Source organism: Semicossyphus pulcher, unplaced genomic scaffold (genome assembly GCF_022749685.1).
Source record: "Semicossyphus pulcher isolate SPU_LCO1_2020_fin unplaced genomic scaffold, fSemPul1.0.p SCAF_1, whole genome shotgun sequence".
Lineage (NCBI taxonomy): Eukaryota > Metazoa > Chordata > Actinopteri > Labriformes > Labridae > Semicossyphus > Semicossyphus pulcher.
This window is the reverse complement of record NW_027211603.1, coordinates 9,386,554-9,407,895: the sequence shown is the minus strand read 5'-3', so window position 1 is coordinate 9,407,895 and position 21,342 is coordinate 9,386,554. Positions and strand designations below refer to the sequence as shown.

General features: G+C 45.9%; 1 protein-coding gene across 2 annotated transcripts; it reads left to right on the top strand.

The window, feature by feature from the left end:
- The first annotated feature begins 333 nt into the window (after positions 1–333).
- Positions 334–20,568, top strand: sema6d (semaphorin 6D). 2 transcript variants are annotated; one of them, XM_069680942.1, is made up of 20 exons: positions 334–417; positions 7,089–7,260; positions 7,803–7,914; positions 8,853–8,913; positions 9,100–9,162; positions 9,276–9,377; positions 9,655–9,745; positions 9,979–10,098; positions 10,419–10,507; positions 11,239–11,456; positions 11,547–11,678; positions 12,257–12,412; positions 12,857–13,030; positions 13,389–13,529; positions 13,759–13,836; positions 13,942–14,000; positions 14,561–14,617; positions 15,166–15,348; positions 16,404–16,645; positions 16,739–20,568. In XM_069680942.1, the coding sequence occupies exons 2-20, from the start codon at positions 7,137–7,139 to the stop codon at positions 17,861–17,863; spliced, it is 3,327 nt and encodes a 1,108-aa protein (XP_069537043.1). In that variant the 5' UTR covers positions 334–417; positions 7,089–7,136; the 3' UTR covers positions 17,864–20,568. The 2 variants fall into 2 exon arrangements, with proteins under 2 accessions (XP_069537043.1, XP_069537106.1); XM_069681005.1 differs by lacking the exon at positions 334–417 and adding an exon at positions 1,354–1,385.
- Positions 20,569–21,342: the final 774 nt, after the last annotated feature.

The following is a 21,342-nucleotide window of genomic DNA, read 5'->3' as shown; positions in this document are numbered from 1 at the left end:
TTTTACTAGGCACTTTGCTGACTTGGAGTTGGGGGATGGGGTTTAACAGAAGGAGGGGGGGGCAATACGGGGTCACACAGGAGGAGAACTGGGAGGGAGGGGGTCGCTTTTTTTCTCCTCTCCTTGCTCTTGGAAAGAAAGGAAGGAAGCCAGAGCAGAGCAGAGCCGAAGCCCAAACCAAACTGAGGAGAGATGGATGGTGGGGGGAGGGACTGGAGAGAGAGCGCTGCTTATTGGTAGGCTGCGGGTCTCTCTCTGTGGATGGATTGACTTAGCACGGGTCGAATTACACCATTTGCCGTGCGTTAGTTTGTTTTTCTCTCAGCCAGGAGAAGTTGATTCACTACGACGCGCACAATATCTTCTTTTTGGATTACAGCAACGCAAAAAGGATACAAAATAAGCAATTCAGATGAGGTGAGTTTCTTTGCCGATACGTGGATGTACTTTGTTGCGCAGCATTACGCAGTGAAAGTCGAGGGGAAAACTAGAGAGGAGAAGTCTTTGCTGGGATACTAAATATTTCCTCTGACCACGGCGCTATGCTGCTCTGCAAAACTGATGGTTGCAGGACAGAAATAGTTCAGGTCCGGACTATTTTTACTCATGCTTCAATCCGTTTGACTGTTCATTCATTGCCTTTAGCGCTGGCAACATTTCTATGACCGTCTTGCACCGAAGCGTCTCTCCAGCGCTCAGAAAAAGGTGTACCAAACCACATCTAAAGTGTTTACTCTTTCTTTGTGAGGCAATCTGCCGTCCTATTGAAGCTGTCAGGTAGATCTACGATATGTTATGAGCTCTATAGTTGCACCATTACACCACGTAGCCTATCAAACCGAAAGTTGAGAGTATGATTTTACTATTCTGTCAGGATAAACAAGCCCTGTAAAGAGTTTAGTGTATATAGTCATGTCGCGTTCAGGTGGATACGTGCCATATCATGCTCCCCGTCCCTCCACACGCCCTCTATTATGTTAAATCAGCGTTAAATCAATGATTTAACATGAGCGCGGCGGAGTACGGATCGCGCGTCGTTAATGTTTGTGCCTTTTCCCTCTGCTTTGCAAAGTTAATAGTAGTGGAAGGGGCTGGTGTATCACTGTATGAGGGAGGGGGCTGTGTGGTCGTGGCACAGCTTTGAAGATCAGTCATCAGAACGCAGGGGCCCGGGGACGGAGACAGAGCAGGCAGGCAGAATGCTCGTTTGTGGCGAGCGGAGCTGAAATCTGTGCGCAAGTGGATGAAAAGAGAAAAGTGGGGTCCGGATGGAGCTTTAAATTACAGGAATATTACATGCTGGGTGTTTTCTCTTTGATGGATTACCAAAGGAATATAACATTCAGTCGGATTGCCCCATTCATGAGTGAATTCGGACACTTAAGGTAGGTGTTCCGGTGATTTTTAATTATTGATAAAGAGCATTTCTATCTATTTGTAGGTGTGTGTTTTATTAGGAAGCTGCACATTCTAGTTAATAAAGGGCACGTCAATATGTGCTCCTATTCAGCCCGGAGAGCTACTTTGTGAATACAATCTATACAAGGGAATTAAGTACGTATTTCAAAATAAAATACACCAATATGCTAATAAAACAGGGATGTAAAATCAGAGCCACGCCAGTGTTGGTCTTTAACAACCCTTTCATGGAGAAAGGCACCCTTATATGTGATACAGTTTCAGCCACAATACCTAATATCATCTACTGCCTACTGTTCCGAGTTGTGTTAAATCGTTTAAAGCGTAATTGTAAGTGTTTTCTAACGTTTCTACGTCGCTAAAATCAACTTAGAACAAAGCTAACGTGCACATGATCGGACGGACCATGCTGGCAAACACAGTATTAAACAATTAAAGACGAGCCAGCACGCCCAATTTGACTTGAATGTTGTTTACTGCTCACTCCCTGGTGCCTTTAATATATTTAATGTACTCACAATTTTATTATGAGAGTCTTATAATGGATAATAATATCCTCGTATCCTTTCCGGAGGCAGAGCTGCACGAGAGCCCAGCCCCGTGCATGCATTAGAAGCTGTGGAGGCAGTTAAACGCAGCCCCATCACTGTTGTCACTCCACCGCTGTCCCCCGCGTCTTTGTTGTCTTTTGTACGAGTCCTACATGTGGGCTAAAGGGCTCTGAAAAGATTTACCACGGATGGAACCTGAATGCCTTTACGCCCCGGTCAACACAATGCAAGCGTCAGAGCCCGGGCTGCTGCAAGGGGATTGTGTGCGCGAAAAGAGGAGGAAGATGCACAAGCAAAACTTGAAAAATGACCAGCGAATGAAGGGAACGAAAGAGAAGAAGAATAGAGAAAGAGAGAGGATAAGTTTGGTTCATTTGCTACAAAAGGAGGCGTGAAAGTGTGAGAGGTTTAGATAATTGTGTCTCATTTCAGTGAATTTGGCCAAATTAAGGAAATGGGCAAAGGGAGATGAATAAAATAAGCAATCTAGGACTTATTCCAAAGTTGTCGCTGTAGAGCGGCTGTGCTAAATTAAATCTAAAAAAGGAAACTCATTTAATCGCACTTGTCCAAATTTAATTGGTGCTATTGTTAAACCAGTTCACAGAAATAAAGACAACAAAAATAAAGCAGATGTGAACACTTCCCGGTTAATCTGGAGAGCCTGAGCTCTTTCATAGATTAGTTTAGTCGCTGAAACTACAAACTCGGTGTTGGCACCTCTGGCCGGGTCAAACATCAGAACCATCCATGGGTTCGTTGACAGCACAGCTGGCTGCTGTGTCTCACCCGCCTCACTGGCCACGGGGTCACAACTCAGCGACCAGAACGATCACCGTTAACCTCCTCTACAGCCGGCCGTAACCCCGGAACAGCCGCCATTAAAGCCTACAGCCTTATGGTTACCCTAAACTGCTGCTCGGAAATCAGGCTGTTCAAGGCTAAATTGGCCGAGTGATAAAAGTTGAACCTCGTGTGTAGCATTCGGAGTCAAGTTGTTTATACAGTTTGCTTTGAACCCCCTTTTAGGAGCCCCAGAACAACCTAAGCCAACTAAGGTCCACTAACCGGGGGTGGGGCTCTATTGTGTTGACTTGCCCAAAGCCCCTTTTGTTGCACGGTCACACCTGCAGCTCAGCCCCTCTTTGTTGCTGCTCTATAGCAGAACTACTGCTGAGAACAGCCTTTCTCCTGTTTCACTCCTCCTCCTCCTCCTCTCGCCAAGGTAGACACGAAAGGGAGGGAAGCACGGTTTAGGGTGGCACAGGGCTCTCCTCCTGCCAAATCTCTGAAGCAACAAGTCCAACCAGGCCCCTCAGAAGTGATCCGTAGGTAAATAGCACACGGTCAGGGGCAGCGGTTATTACTGGAGTGGGAAACGGAGTAGTAATCATTTCTGGGCCTGTGTGCCTGCTCTAATCATCTGGCTGACTCACTTTCCTGTGCGGCTGCATCTTGATTACTTTCTCAGAGCCACAGTTGAGAGGCGAAAGCCCGTTTCGGACAAACAGTTGCGCATTTAGACACACATGTACAAAGTGCATGGACTGAAGTGTCTGAAAGTGAACTCCTTTCGTATCTGATTTCCTGCGCTGTTACGTTTACACCTCAGTATGGTGCAAAATGACAAGTCAAGCAGCCTCCAGCAGCAGCCATTGTTGTGCTGGGATTACATCCACCCTTCACATTCACACACGACTTACCAAACCTCACGCACCGCTGTTGTTTGCCCTTCTTTTTTATTAGCCTGTGTTCCTCCCAATAGGACCTCAGTGCAACAGCACATCCATTCAGCGCGGCAGTGGAGGAGAAGTTACATCGGACATGAGCCAGTAAAAGCACAGCTAAGAGTAAAATATGTGTTAATCTGTCATTATGAGCTCGGGACACTAAATCTTCAGCTGTAACCACCAGAATTGGGCTACAGACCCCTGCACCCCACCATCAGTCGAAACAGAAATCCAGCAGACCCCCTCCCCCTCCCCCGTGTTTAACACCATGGGCCTGAGCCAACAACATCAGCGGGGAAAGTGCGTGGTTGTAGGACATTGAAAAGCCTGTAATAACAGAGGTAGAGTGAGGCAAGGCTGAATGGCACTGAGTTGCGTGACAAGCCCAGCATCTCTAGGCTTGTTGAGGCCTATATGTGCATGCACACACACAACCACATACACAATCACAACCACATACACAATCACACACACACACACACTGGAGGGCAGGAACCAGAGAGCGCAAAGGAATAGTCAATAGAAAACACGCTGGGGCTCACCAGAGATTGAGAAGTAATTTTAGATCGCTGACCTCTGGATGTCTTCTGTTTCTGTTTTACATTAAAAGTTTCGTAGGAAAGCCTTCGCCTCCGCAGCGCAGTGTGGCTATTACCATGCAAGGAATCATGGGAGATCAGAGCTGGGCTTCTGAGTCTGGTTGGAGTGTTTTTCTCCTGAATTGTTAAGTGAAGGAGAATGGCAGGAAAAAAGCAGCGTGTGTGTGTGTGTGTGCTTAAGAAGAGGGGATATAGAGCAGGACTCTCTGACAACCAGGGGGAATGATTTACCTGAACGCAGCCACGTTTGGGCTCCAATCCAGCCTGCAGCCTGTATGATAGCACTATAGAATTGAAATGTGCAGCTTGGTTTATTTACCTTTCATAGCTTCTCTTCTTTTTTTTTATATTGTTGTGCGTCTGGTATCTATTTCGGTCCCAGGCTTCTCCTACACACTCAGCGATTTATTGCCGGGCTTTTAATACAGCACCTTTACTGGTGCGAGGGCGTCTCAACCAGGTAGTAAAAGAAAACAGCTGCGATGCTTTTAAGGAGCACCGCTGTCTCTCCGAGCAGAGCATTATCATCACTTCTTGTTTAGATTAAGTTGCTGACAGTTGTTATTTTGTGAAGATGTGGAGGCCGGTCTGCAAAGATCTGTGCCAAGAGTGATCCAGGATAGAGTGACAGCTCCCGCAGCGTTTCTGTTTGTAAGCAACCTTAAGGCCTTCGCACCAAGTCTCTATTTAGTCAATACATCAAAGCTGTAATTTAACTATTAAGTGGACTGATTGAGATGAGACGTCGTCTTGTCCAGGGCTCGCATTACTCAGTCATAATGACATTGCTCTTTGAGAAGCCTCAGTATCCCACAGAGGACTGAATAGCCGGGATCAAGCACTATTGATGACTAAAACACGTTAGCATTACTCTGATGCATCAGCAACACTTCCATCTTTTTTACTGACACATACTCATGCAGGAGCTGGATTATTATTGTCTGGAAAAAGGCGCTTTAAAACACCAAAGAGGATTTGAAGCAATGCAACCGGTCTGTACGTGTTTTAATCCACATACTCTGACAAAAGGCCGACATGCTGATGATGTAGATTGTTGCTGTCACACCTCAAACGGTGGTATTTCCTACCTGACAATCGTGTGTAGTTTATTTTTAGGGATGAACGATAATGGGTTTTTTGCCGATATCCGACATGCCGATATTTTCCGACCCTTTTTGCCGATTGCCAATTTCGATACTGATATATTAGGCACATGTTTTTTTCCACCTAAGTGCAGAGAACATTAAGTCTCCCCCGAAGTGGAATTGAAATCATGCCTACTCTTATTGTAGTGGCAAAAAACTGACATAGCGTAGACATCTTGCACCCTTCTTCATGTTTGACGGAAGAGGCGTGGTGCAGGCAGTGTACGCGCACAATTGCGCCAAGTTAATGTTGTAGCATTACATCTTTTTAGTAAATCATCGAGCATTTAATTAAAGCGTTGTTTTATCAGGGGAAAATATCGGCAGAAAAATGACATATCTGCTGATGCCATGTCATCTTCAAGTCATAATCTGCAGGCACCGATAACGTGCCGATAGTATTGTGCAATCCTATTTATTCTAAAGCGTTTACAAAGATTTAAATAGCAGGACTCTCTTCTAAAACGACCACATGTGAGTTACAAAGTTCCCACATGGCTAAAGTGATATGTTAAAGCCCATAGATCGCCCCTGCCTGCTGCTAATCTGCCATGCTTCCTGTGTGGATCAATCACAGCACTAATGGCTTGGCAGGCGGGGCACACAGACAGCACTGGAGCAGGTGTGCTTTGGGGCTAATTGAAAAATGAGTCAATACTGTGTGTGTGCGCGTGTTTGTGTGTGTGTGTGCACATGCGTCACTCTTTGCATTACACCATTTGAAAGAGGGATTCTGTATGTGCAGCCATGTGTGTGTGTTGTGTGTGTGTGTGTGTGCGTCCCAGTGTGCTTCCAGCTAATCCATCCCTCTGCCTGTGTGACGTCTCCCGGTAAATTGTTTATATCCGTTCAGGCTTTGCCCGCATGAATAATTTGTTTGCCTTATAAATATTTGAATGTACACCGATCATTAATATGCACAGACACAGTCTGTCTCTGAAGAACTCCTTCATGCACTAACATACACACTAAACTCCTGCCACTCCCACAATGAATTATTACTAACAGTTTCCTGCGTATCATGTCTACGATCAGATGGTGCACAAACGATCAGACACAAAAAATTACTACAATGTCAAAACAACTGTACACGAGCAGACCATCATGAGACGAGTGAATCACTGCACTGCAATAAAACGCAGCAGACCAAGGGAGGCAGGAGCGGGAACGGCTAACAGAGCTAATAGAAGTCAGTTAATGTCAGAGCAGAGGCGACACCAGTGATGGTGATGAAGTTGCAATGTGCTGATGAGCGTTGAGCTAACCAATCAGAGCACAGATGTACAGAGACAGCAGGCCTGCCACGTTTCTAACTGAGCGGACTTCCGCTGCATCCAACACACAGCGAGACGCCCCGCCGGTCAGTTGGCTGACCTTCCTTAGACAGCAGATGCAGCGAGAGGTGGAGGGGAAACGCCAAGCACTGCCACTGAGAGCTCAGTCATCAATAAGCCAGAGAGGACATGTGTGTGCCTTATGTGTGTATTTTACTAACAGAGGTAAAAAAGGAAAAAAAAACATATATTATAGAGTTCATTTTTAAGCAAAGATCCAAAGGCTAAAGTTGGCAGCGGTGGGTTGAATACAGCATGATACGTACTGCACGCCAAGCGTCAAACGCATTCCTTCTGTGTTTGTTTCCAGGTAACATCTCCACTAGTGTGAAACAGGAAGTGTCGTCTGTGAGCAGCCATGGGCCAGAGAGCTGTGCTTCTGCTCAGTGAGCTGCTGCTGCTGCTGCTGACAGCCTCACGCACTCTCCTCGCAGTCAGCTTCCCAGAGGACACCGTACCCCTCGATGTCGTTGACGCACACTGTGAGTACGGGCATGCAAATGAACTCGGCGGAGACAAGGGGGGGGATGATATTACAATCGCTGCAACGTCACTGTGAAAAAAAAGTCAACCTCTATCTTTGAAATGCACTTTTTACTCGCACATGGAATGAAGACAAACAGAGGCAATGTTTTCATTCTAGTGGTGTCAGCAGTTCAGACTCTAGCATGCCACATCCACAGTAATAAAATCAATCTGCTGTATGGTCAGCTGGAGCATTAAGTGGATTTCATTTTCATCTCTGTGATGTACAGGAAGAACAGAGATGTGCTGACACAGGCAGACATTATCTCACACAACACAATGACAGACATTATTATACAGAAGGTATTTGTACTGTACCATTACCTTAATTGCTGGAGGATTTATATAAAGCACATACGCAGCATATTTGTTTCTATTAGGCACAGTGGAGTTAAATATAGCAAGAGGAGAGTGGTGGTTTTATCCGTGCGAACGTGTGTTGTGCTTCCGCCGTGAGTTTGCCATTAATAGCGCGTGTGCGTGTGTGCTCTCTGTACAGTTTCACGGAGGTACCCTGTGTTCAGAGGCCGGCCCTCTGGCAACGAGTCACAGCATCGCCTCGACTTTCAGCTCATGACCAAGATACAGGACACGCTGTTCATCGCTGGCAGGTAAACACACACATGCACACGGTCTCTATCTGTCTTATTCTCTTTCACACATCCCCCACACCAATATACTCGCTCACTCCTTGGCAGGTAAACAGTGGCGTAAGAGGGGGGAAAAGCTCTTAGTGTTATTGGATCTGTGGCTCCTCGGCCTACATCAGATGTATATGGCCTGTATTGATCCCGGAAAGGCGTCTATCACGCCGGCCTGACGCTCCGTCAGGGCTTTCTTGGCATCTTTACATGTCTTTTTGGTATTTATGGGCAGTGGGATTAATCTGACCGCCAGCACTAATATTGTAGCAGGAAATCACCTGGACATCTGCAGGATAAAACTCCCACCTCTGGAGCTGCTGTAATCACCACCACATGTATCACAGCTGACAGGAGGATCCTCCTCTTGCTAGTTTGCCATATTCACATGTTTTCACTCAAAGCGAAGCTAAAGGTTTCTCTCTGCGGGCCGATAAAACCAGAGGAGATCCAACATTTTCATTGCATTTTTAGGAGAACAATCAAAACAATATGTGGATGTCATGTGAAATAGAGAGGACATTCAGGTTCTCATGTAACAGCAAGTTGCGTAAAAATTCACCATCTAATAGCAATGTTAAATTACAAAGTTGCCTCGTTCACACTGTAAGAAGAGGCTAAAGCCACAGCTCACAGTAAACAGGGTCCTCTACAGAAAAGTACACTTCAAAACGTGTCCTAAAAACAGCAAATGAATAGAATATTTGGGGAAATAAGTGGCTGATTGTGTGAGCGAGTCTTCTAAAAATGTAAGAAAAAAACAACAAATGGGGAAAAGAACAGAGAGAATCAAAGTTGTACCTTTTAATTCACATTAAAAGTGTAGAAAAACTGCTGGAGATCATGCTATAGAAATGTATCCCTGGCTGTGCTGCGTCACTGAGCTGTGTGTTGTTGTCTGTCCGCAGAGATCAGGTGTACCTCGTCAGTCTGAGAGAATCCTACAGGAATGAGATCATCCCGTACCGGGTAAGCTTCTCGCCACAAGCTGCTCCTCTTCTCCACAAACACTAGAAGGCTTCCACACAAAAAATACAGAGCCATTCATCACACACCGGACAGGCTGTAAAAGGAGAGAGTGTAAAATGCAAGGACTGTGTGTGTGTGTGTGTGTGTGTGTATTATGTGTCTAATGTTTCTTGTTTGTTCTTACAGAAACTTACATGGCGATCGGGACAAGTGGACAGAGACATGTGTGCTGTCAGGGGAAAACACAGAGTACGTATTAAAAGTCTTTCACCTTTTCTGCACCCTTTGTTTTATATTTAATCGCGCTGAGTGAGACTGTTAGCTGCCTGCCTCTCAAAATGATGTTGTGTTTCTGTTATCAGGACGAGTGCCACAACTTCATCAAAGTGCTGGTCCCCAGAAACGACGACCTGGTGTTCATCTGTGGCACCAATGGCTTCAACCCCATGTGCAGATACTACAGGGTGAGTATGCAGTGTGCAAACTGTCATGGCACTTAAACAAGTCAAAGTGGGCATGCTTAGATATGCAAACACACAGAAACACACGACATTGTTTCGTGTAAATGCCCTTAAACTAATTTGGGTAACACACCCTTTATTTTCATCCTTTTTTAAATAAATTTGACTCGACTCATTTGACTGATCCGCGAGCTAGTTGGTGTTTCTGTGTGTGCTCGCCTTCACTGTGTCCCCTGACAAAACTCCTCTAATGTGTGGGTGATCGCTGTGTTCCCTGCAGCTGGATAACCTCGAGTTTGATGGGGAGGAGATCAATGGACTGGCACGATGCCCATTTGACTCCAAGCAAACCAACGTGGCCCTTTTCGCTGGTAAGGGTCAACCACACAGCCGCCCACGCACACGTAGTTAGTCCTGCTGAAGAAGAACTAATGTGTGCCTTCATATGCTCTCATTATCACCTCTGTGTCTTTGCCAGAGTAAAACTGTGCCTGCAGCGATAACAACTCAGCCAATTAGGCCTTATAAACGAACAGAAACAACAAGGCATCGAAGAGCAGTGCATCCTAGCTTTTGGTGACTGTACTTTTTTTGTGCCTTTCAGAGGGGAAGCTGTATTCTGCAACTGTAGCTGACTTCCAGGCCAGTGATTCTGTCATCTATCGCAGTATGGGTGATGGATCGGCCTTGAGGACCATCAAATACGACTCCAAATGGCTGAAAGGTAAGCGAATGCGCCCTCCATAACTCTCAATCTTTATTTCTCTCTGGAAATACACTTGTCTACCTGCCAGCTAGCTAAATGCCCATGGTGCCTTTGCATGGTGGATGTATGTACGTGCCTGTCAGGGCTGTTTTTGGGAGTGATAGAGAGCTCTCCCGCCTTGCCAAGATCCATGTGGATATGGCCTGCTCTCTCCCAGGCAATCTAGGTCACCCCCAGTCATATACAGCCTTGTACAAATCCCTGAAATATTCAACATGCGCGGTGGTGGTGACGGTGCAGAAATACACTTCAACTCTCCTCCTCTGTCTCTCCCTCAGAACCTCATTTCCTGCACGCAGCAGAGTACGGGAATTATGTGTACTTTTTCTACCGGGAGATCGCAGTGGAGCACAGCAATCTGGGAAAGGTAAGACAGCGCACCTGCCGCTTCTGACTCCTCACATGTTCTACACAGATGCAGTATGCAGGACCCCTCTCCAAAAAGAAGGGTTGCCCCTCCCTTAGTGCACACGTTTATGCCTCAAAAGGCCTCAGTGGTAATGGGGCTCATTCAAGCGATGACAGAATCGCATTAGAATACACGAGACATTTCCACTGCCTGTGTTTGTTGGGAATTTTCTCCTAATGTAAAACCATTACACAGCGAGAGGATTTGTCTCTTCCAGAGATTGCATGCTCAGATTCCGCCTCCCCCCCTACGACACACACACTCACGCAGAGGGCATTAGGATGTTCTGTGTTTGAAGCCAAGTTCAGATTTGACCGTCCTGAGCTGCTTTGCCAGAATCCTCCATCAGCAACCAGCCAATAAATATTTCAACCCCAATAATGCTTGGGTGACACCTTTCCTCTGATGGAGGTTTGCACTGGTTAATTATTCAAACTGTCAAAGTAAACTGCTTCACACACTTGATTTATACTCGGAGCATGGGTTATATGTGCAATCAAACATCGCGTGGTGCTGCATTAGGGCGGCCATGCTCGCCCCAGTCAGGGTGAATATCTCCACACACAAAGTCAAAGATGAGTGTGTGTTTAAGTTGCAGCGCCGGATGGACAGATGCATTATTCATCCTGTTGAAGTGTTTTTAGTGACGTTCACTCAGCTGCCCCGCTCTCCCTCCCGCCTCCTCGCAGGTTGTGTATTCTCGTGTGGCCCGGATCTGTAAGAACGACGTCGGCGGGTCACAGCGGGTGCTGGAGAAGCACTGGACGTCTTTCGTGAAGGCGAGGCTGAACTGCTCCGTGCCGGGGGACTCCTTCTTCTACTTCGACGTGCTGCAGTCCATCACCGACATCATCGACATCAACGGCGTTCCCTCGGTGGTGGGTGTGTTTACCACGCAGATGAACAGGTGAGTCGTTGAATTAAACAGTCGTGGACAGAAGGGAGAAATTTACAAGTCAAACGTGGATCTTACATGTCTATTTTTCTTTCTCCACAGTATCCCCGGGTCAGCAGTGTGTGCCTTCTCCATGGCTGACATCGAGAAAGTTTTCTGGGGCCGCTTCAAAGAGCAGAAAACTCCTGACTCTGTGTGGACTCCATTTCCAGAGGAGAAGCTGCCTAAACCTCGGTAAGACTGAACTCTTCTTCCCCTCACTAAATTCTAAACCCTCCGACGCACACGGAGCCAAGAAGGCAACACAAAAAAGCAGGTGGCGCTCGATTCAGCAGCTGTTTACCACCTGTCAGTCTGTCCCCTTTTCTTAACCCTTCTTTGTCCAGGTTAAACCCAATGAAATCTTTTTCACTAGTAAGGGACCAAGTTATTAGCTCTGACCCAGCACACACATTCACCATCTGCTGATGATTAAATTATTAATTTGGCATAATTAGACGTGCTGCATATTTAACCTGTTTACAGTTGGCACATATATTTGTAGGCCTGCCCTCTGTCTAAAACACAAAGTCCGCGAAGCACCTCATTACCCCGGTGAATCATTGATGGAGGATAACCACGCATATGTATATTTTATGTTTCCAGCTGAGGCCTTTTTGTGATCCTAATAAGCACCTGCTTGCCCCCCCCCCCCATCCGCCCGCTGCACTTTCCATCCGTCTCAATGCACGTTATTATTACTCCCCAGCGTTTGATCGTATAGGTTGATCTTTGACCTTTCGCCCTCTGTGTGTGTGCACCCTCCATCCTAGGCCCGGGTGCTGTGCAGGTCACGGTCCAGCTGCGTCCTTTAAGAGCTCCATCGAGTTCCCGGACGATACCCTGCAGTTCATCAAGTCCCACCCGCTCATGGACACGGCCGTGCCTTCTGTTGGGGACGAGCCTTGGTTCACGAAGACCCGAGTCAGGTAAACGCAGAAGCACACATAGAGATGAAATAACTCACTTTTGGTACTTTACTTATATTTTAAAATATATGTTTACATTTCTTTTCTTGCATCAGTATTCAATTCTATCTCATCACAAGTAGCTGTCAAAGAATTTTCCTGTTTAAATGAGGACATTTAAATTATTTAATGATAAAAATTTGCAACAGAAAACCTCGAGTCTGCACAGAAAAAGAAGGAGATCTGATTCCCTTTTGTCACATGAATATACATGTTGACATTAGGTAACTGTGTCCAGTGTGGGCAAACAGTCAGGAGAGTGATGTAATGCAGTAAAGTAATAAAAAATAAACAGTTTGACCTTTTGTAACTCAACAGACGGGAGTGAGTTATGTATTCAAAATGGCCTCTGAATGTTTTGCACCCCTGCTGTGAGTAACACATGCTCCTCTGCTGTGTGTGAAGGTACAGGCTGACAGCGCTGGCTGTGGACAATGAAGCAGGACCTCACAAGAACCACACAGTGGTGTTCATCGGCGCTGAGTCAGGGGTTGTCCTCAAGGTTTTGGCCAAGACCTCCTCTGTGTCGCTGAATGACAGCCTGCTTCTGGAGGAGATAGATGTCTTCAACAGGGCCAAGTAGGAATACACGCGCTTTTCACACTCTCACTGTCTGCCTCTGTTCTCTGTTTCCCCTTCTGCTTTCTGGCCGAGGAGTCAGCAACTCTTTAAGTGAAGCTTCCTGGCACAGATGGCAGTGCCGGTCTGTCTGCTCTCTGTGCATGCACAGTATGTGTGTGAATATTTTTCCGTGCCTATTTTTGGATGCGAACAAAAAACGCCGCCGTGTGTCAGAGGTTAAAATCTTGTTAAACTGCGAGGAAAAAGCTTTGTGTGTCTTCCCCACCTAACAAGTGATTAAATCTACCGAGACTGAAACAGTAGACAGACTTATCTGATAAACCTCTGATCGGGTTTCTCGCTTCCCTTTTCCCAGGTGCCTGTCTAACCGGGAGGATGACAAGCGTGTCCTCTCGCTGCACGTGGACAAAGACGCACACAGCCTGTATGTCGCCTTTTCAAGCTGCGTCATCCGTATTCCCCTGAGTCGCTGTGAAAGGCACTCCTCCTGCCACAAGTAAGTGACACGCTGATGCCCACGTGGGAGGTTTAAAAAGTGCTTTAGCCGGTCACAGGTTTGCGACTTTATTGTTTTGTTTTTCAGTAAATGTCATAAAAGAAACGATAACGGCTCACCTTGTGATTCGTGGTTAATGTTTAGACAGTCACAAATGTTTATTGTGCACTTCACAGAATGATTAAACCCAGTGGTCTGATGGTGTGTGTTTGTTTTTGTGCGACACCAGGTCTTGCATCGCGTCAAGGGATCCTTACTGTGGCTGGAGGCCTCATGGAGCCTGCGAGAGGATTCAGCCGGGTGTTTTGTGAGTTGAATCCCTCAGCTGCAACACAAAAATAACAGATGAGAAAATAAAATATAAAGAATTCTTGCAGATTAATTTATATATATATATATCGTCTATTTTTAGGACTGGATATGAGCAGGACGTTGAATTTGGGAACACTGCCCACCTTGGAGACTGTCATGGTACGAATCTCATCTCCATGCCATGCCATCAATTCAGACACGCATACGAACACACCCAGATACACACATACACTGACACACAAGTGAAACTCATCCCCACACACACCATAAGCCTGCACACTCACACCAGTAACCACTCCAGTAACTTGCCCCTACATAAGTCTATGTTCAGTATTAACACACACATCTGCATACAGTACATGGCCACCTGTAACTTACGAAACATGGACATGTACAATTCAGGGTCATGTTCAGCTGGTGCAAATGGTAGAGGTCTTAAGATACGCGCCGGGCAGAAAATGTGCCCTTACTGATTTTACTTTAAAAGTCTGTCCCTTCATTTGTACCCGCTGAACATGACCCAGGCTGAACCTCAGTATTGATCAGAACCAGAGGGCTTCCTGTGACTCCATCGAGAGAAGGACACTGCTAGCGAGTGCTTTGTATCTTTGTTAATAAGCCAACTAAACTGCACTCTTAGTGTCTCTCAGGGATTTTAGGCTTTATTTTTCTTTCTGAATTCCCTTATACTGATTTCTTGTCCTTTTGAATTCTTTTAGCGTTTTTGGGCACTACATCAGCGCCAGATTACAAATCATTTGGCGACCCTACCTCTGGTTAGTTTGATCTTTTACTCAAATGGTTTCTTTCCTTGAGTTCAGCATCTCCAACCTTGTCTTTCCGCCACTGTCACCATTCATCTTTTCTTACCAAACACTTCCTGAATGCTTGTATCACCTGCTTCATTTTCCATCGCCACAAAAAACAACAGATCCACCGGGCGACATCGGTGCTCTTTCTGAGCACAGATTCACTTCCCCCTTTTCACTCATCACTTCCTGTTCGGATCCATACTCCCTCTTGCATGCCCCACCTCCATCTCTTGGCATCCTTACTGTTGTGTACCAACTCCTTTTTGAACCTCAGTATGCTCTTTTTTCCTGTTCCAAATTCTCTGAACAAGAAACTAAAATGTACTCTCATTGGTCTGTGAATGTGAAAACACAACATTTTGTTGAAGGTTAACTTTAATGAGGTTGATCTACATTTTTTTTAAACACTAACCCTTAAAAAATATCCATTGCTCATGCCTACTAACCGGGATAATAACAGTTTGCTTTACCCACGTCTGCACAGTTTGTTAACAATTTGTTTGTCACCACAGACATGGAGTTTTCATCAACGCCAGTCACTGTCCACCCCAGTGGGCCCATACACCCCCCAGTACTCATACCCACTCAGAGCCCCAGCTCTGAGCCTGGTCCAGAGCTCTACGGCTCAGGCTTTGTGCTGCAGGATGACCCAGCCACCTCCCATTCTTTAGACTCTTTCCCAGGGGGCCAAGAGGGTAAGGCCCACAGGGAGGCAGCCAGCATGCTGCATTGAGCCTGATCTGATAGCTGCCAACAAGTCTCACTAAGCCACACAAATGGAAATCCACACATAGGCTCACATATGCAAACACATAGTGCACACAAAGGCAGCTATTTAGGATTTGTATTAAATAACATGGCAGACTTTAATTTAGTCTTTCTTTTTCAAATTGACATTTTGATACATAATTTATGTTGCTAAACACACTTTATTTTTATTCATGTTACCATTGTTTTCTTTTATTTAAATTGTAATTTTCTTGTGTTCTCTCTTTCTTACTTTTGAATTATTAATTCAGCTTTCTAATCATTAAAACTCACACTCACTTTTCTTTGATCGTTTCTTCAAAATCTTTTGTTTGGATTAAGCTTCTGTCTCTGCCAGTATAGATTTATTAACTCTAGCTCTAGTAACAGTTTACCCTGGCTGGTAGATCATTGACTGGGCCTGCCCTGCCACAACGCTCTTGTGGCCGCACGGTGGATGACTAACTCTTTCAATGTCTGTGGTTACTAACAAACTTTCAGCAGCGCTGTCGCCATTTCAACACTTGAAAGGCGGGCACTGCCTCTCTCTCCTCAGAACAACTTCCTGCTGGTTAATCTCTTAGATCGATTGGGCTCTCTATTTCAGATATGAATTCTCTCCTAACCCGTATGTACCGTTTAAACGCATGACAAAAACCTTCTAGTGGAACGTGGATCAAGGCAACACTTATAGTCTTCCCTTCTGAACTAACATACCACTGCTCTTTATAGATGGTGAAATGGAAGTGGGTACCTAACAGCTTCTGCCAACGTTCACCATATTTCTTCTTCATCTGGGTTTATAAAAGGAATAGCAATGTGTCGATATTTATGGAATCTGTTTGTGGTTGGTTTATGGGGAAAGGTTTAGAGGCAGAATCTCATGCATGACTGTGCTCAAACACAAACATGCACATTTTCTGCTGTTGAATGGGGAGGGACGCTTCACTGAGCATTTTGACTCTCTACCAGGGTTTTAAACCATTTCTTCAATGTTTTGTAGGTGTGTGGGATATCCAAGCAGGTGAGACCAACCAGATGGTCCACATGAACATCCTCATCACCTGTGTGTTTGCTGCTTTTCTCATGGGTGCCCTCCTGGCTGGGCTTATTGTTTTCTGCTATCGAGACTCATTCCTCCGTAAGCCAAGGCGTGTCCACAAGGATGCAGAGTCGGCACCATCCTGCTCTGACTCCACTGGAAGCTTTGTCAAGCTCAACGGCCTCTTTGACAGCCCGGTAAAGGTACGGCCATAACAATAGCTCTAATGCTCCATCAAAGTCTTAAAAAGATGTGAAACTTGCCTTCTCTAACTGATCGTGTTGTCACATTCACAGGAGTACCAGACCAACATTGATTCGCCCAAGCTGTACACCAATCTGCTGAGCAACAGTAAAGACCTGAATTCTCCCAACGGTGACACCAAGACCATGATCCTGCGGGACGGTTGCCAGCCCCCTGAGCTGGCAGCCCTGCCTACACCCGAGTCAACTCCTGTGCTTCAGCAGAAAGGCCTGCAGCCCATCAAGAATCAGTGGGAGAGGGCTCATGGGAAGGCCAGTGGGCCTCGCAAGGAGTCCAACTCAGCCAAGAGTCCTCAGTTCCTTCCTTCTCCTGTTCCTCCAAACACCACCTCCCTCCACCCTCACCTCGCCCTGGGACACTCCCACATCCCAAGTGCGGTTGTCCTACCCAATGCCACACATGACCACCCTGACTTTGATGACGGGGACGATTCGTTGCCACGTTCGTCTGAAAAGAAGTTGAAGAACCCAGATTCCAAGGGAAGTAAGAAAGAACAGAAGAGGTCTGTGGATGCAAGGAATACTCTTAATGACCTTTTAAAACACCTCAATGACTCTGTGGCCACCCCCAAGGCCATTCTTCAAGAGGGGTCAGGGCCCCGCCCAAGGCAACACCTCACACTTGAGCCGATGGAGGAACTGACTGAACTACCCCCCAAGGTTCCCAGCCGTGAGGCTTCCCTGTACTCCCCTTCCTCCTCCCTGCCGAGGCACAGCCCCACCAAGAGGGTTGACGTGCCTCTCCCCTCCACTCCCACCACACCAACGGGCAGCCTGAGCATGGGGGGCACTCTGGAGAGGCATAGAGGGGGGTATCAACTCCAACGGAGTGCCTCTCACAGGCACTCCTTATCCACCTCCCCAAATGGGGTAACAATGGGGGTGTCTGTGTCTCGCCAACACAGTATGAACAGAGGGGGTTACATGCCTCCAACACCCCCCTCCAGACTGGACTCCCATGGCGGAGTGATGGGGGCAGGAATGCATTCAGCCCACCCATCCTCCGTATCCCGACAGGGCAGCTACAACGGGCATTGCTCACTCCCTCGCACGGGAGTTAAACGGACCCCATCGCTAAAGCCAGATGTGCCCCCTAAACCCAATGGGTTTTCACCACAGACTCCACAGATGCGAGTGGTCAACAAGTACAGTTATTAGAAGAGCATGGACACTTCTGCGTGAGCTCTTGGCCTTGACTGTAGAGCTTTGAGCCCTTAGTGCTTGAGGGGGGCTACGGATGGGGTAGGGCCTGGTGTGTGTTTGTGTATCGACTTGAGGTGTGTTCCCCCTTTAAATGATATGCACATTCACTCACGCTAAAAAGGGAAAATCACACATGTGGCCAAAGATACTCCTTGGGGCTTTTTTGCTCTCCATGTCCCGCCCTTGTCACGGTAGCCACGGGATATGAACAGTGGGCAGTGGTGAATACGCTGCTCCACATTGTATCTGGGCTTGGGTGTCACCCGTCCCTGCATTAGGTACGAGGTTTAGGACACTAGCTGGGCCTATACGGCGTCTGTGCGTGTCCTACAAGGTTCAAAACAGTGGAATACTTGAAGAATGGGTCTCATTTGTCACTGCCCTTGAGCACTGTCTTCCCACTAATGTGAACTGAACAAAGAGGAGAGGTAGGCCATGCCTTTGTTAGTGAGATGGCTGGGGGCAGAGGAGAGGGAACTCTAAAATCATAGTGTGCGTGTTGCTTAAGGAACATATGACAGCTGAATCAAGCAGCAAGCAAACGGAGGGTGAAATGAATGTGTGTGTGTGGGTGTGTGGATTGCAGATATTTGTTAAGGCAGTAGGCACATGTAAGGCCTTCACACTCGATTATCAAGAGTGGTACGACATGCCAGAGGATGCACCTAAAGACCTATCTAAGACCTAAGTCACTGTCTCCCATTTCAAACATACTATCTCTTCTTTGCTCTTATTTGAAACCATCCAAACCGAGCCTAACACGTACTTTTTGTCACTCTGTTGAGCTTTTATAATAAGGTTAGGCTGTTATTCATGCTGGGTGTATACTGGGACTCACTGGGAAATTCTATGTAGTACATATGCTGCTATTGGTTTTAGAACATAGGAGTTTGTCCTCGATGCGTTTTCTTCTACACCAGACTGGAATAGCCCCTGATATGGGTGTGCAAATCTGCTTGTATGTGAGTGTGTGTGATACATTTTAAACCGAGGCCAAGATGTTAAATTTTCAGCAACCAAACACACTGTTAAGACTGAATCATGTGTGGGGGGGATGCCTCTCTCCGGGACTGAAACCTCCTCTGACCTCCGCTGCCCCTTTGTAGGAAATATGCTGGTGGTTCAAGAGACTTCTTTCTTTATGTAGCAATGGTATTAAGAAAAAACATTTCTCATCTCATTCTATAAACGAATCTGAACAAAATTATTTGCCTTTATAATGTTTGACTGTGTTATTTAAAGAAGTATCATATGAAACTAAAGCAAAACCAATGGTTCAGCCCATTTAGAGGAATCCAACATTTCAGGGCACTTCTGTTAAACCTGCGTGTCCCCCCTAATAAAAGAACACTAGCATTTTCCTCCTGCATTAATCCTATTAGAGGTTTATTAAACTGACCCTAGAACAATACATGGATGTAACACCTCTGTCATCTGCAGCCCGTGCTCCCTGTGCAGCTTCCTTTGCGAGTGGCCAGTGTACAATCAACACAACGATTACCAATGTGTCCAAATGAGTCATGCTGGGAATGACAAGATCCTGTACATAATTAAATACTATAAATAAGGAGTATAAATATTTTTAGGCAAGTGAACCTGAATCTGTGCATTGTGTGCCTTATTCACAAAATAAACTAGTACATTATATAATATTGGCAATGTCGATTGGTCCTCTGTATGTTATTGTCATATACTATATAAACATTTTTTTATAAGAGCAATTTCAAAATCAGCAGGATGTGTTGAAGAGTCACTACCTAACCCAACAGAAGCTACGTGGAAAGAACTCAAACATTCCACTTGTTCCACTTTTTACAGAAGGATAGTCAACAAACATTTTGGGTGCGAATCAACGTTCGCTTTTACTGTCGGTGTTGAAAGAAAAGGTGTTACTCCACCACATAGAGGTGCCATGCAGTGAATGTATTTTCTTGACAGTGGGATGTAGGGTGGTTAGACCTCGTACTGCGGAGCAGTCGGCTCGTCGCAGCACATCCTGCCCACAGCCAATGTATTAACACAGTGTTCATGTGAAAGCCGTCTGTTGGCATGGGCGGCGGTCACGCAGAATCTGTAATTCCCCCGGATTGCAGTGGCAGGAATTGTTTCTATTGGCCAGTAGCGACGACTGAGGGATCACATCTCTTAGCATTGGGTTCATTATATGGGAGGCATTTGCAATCCTATCCGAGTGTCAGTTGCCTGTTTAGCCCAAAGCCACATTTTGTTTACAAGTGATGATTGTATGTAAAGACTCTCTGCCTGTCATCTAACCAGTGTTTGGGCTCTCTTTTCTACTCGACACATGACATCACAAACATACACTCAACACACACTGCTCAACTGCCTTGTACATTGCAATATGAACTGGGTCTTTCTGTTGCAATCCAAATTGAAGCCTTTATATTTCAGTCCGAGCTCGGTCGGTGTGCGTGCAGATGAACCGGATTTCGTCATGTAATTTTGATTTAAATACTGTGCAACATGGCGATGCGAGGCCAGCTGTATATATGATCTCCAGAGTATTTGAGCGTGTAGATATGTTGTAAAGTTGTACTGTGAATGTGTAAATAATAATGATGGTCTTTGTTTCATGATATTTTTTGTTGATTTTTTTAACACGGCATGTATAGTTGAAATAAAACATTACTGCACAGAAAGAGCGGTGTCTTTGGGGTTGTTTTAATCTCGGCTTCCTTATAGATTTGTCATATGTTTCTGGTGCGAGAGAGCATGACAGGAAGCTGCGAGGGTTTAAAAATCAGTCGCTTACTGTCTTGTGAATCCAGCCTTAAGAGCCGTGAGATGTTTTCTGTCCCTGCGACGTGACTTGTCTGGGGGAAATGCTGTGTGTGTCCTCGCTGAGCCCTGTGATTTGACTATCAGAGACAGCGAGAGTCTGCAGAATGATTAAGAGCCTCAGACTATTTTTAGAGCTGGGTTGTTTTGAAGTTTGGGGCCAGCGCGGAGTCAACCACACCAGATAGCATGTGGGAAAGTTTCCAAAGTAGAATGTTCCTGTAGACACCAAACATCTGGACAAACTACTGCTCACGGCATGAGATCTGAGCCACCAACGAGCCGTGGAAGAACGAACACACACACACAAGCATACGTTCAGTTGCGTGCAGCGTAAACATCCAGTGCACGGTGTTATGCACAGATGGGCTTGTGATAAGATTAGCTGCCAACAACAAAGGAAAAAGGGAGTGATGGCTAGATGAAGGACAATCACTTTTAAGTGTTTCCATTTAGCAGAATGTAAAAGAAATTGCTCGTTAGTTATGTCTCTAAAGCTTTAATGTCAAGTTCACACAAATACAGAAAAAAGCAGAAAAAATATTGTGAAAACAGGATTTGGTGATAAAATACGACAACAGGAATGCAGATGTACGGGTCAAAATTGTCACAAACAAAACAAGTCACAAACACGG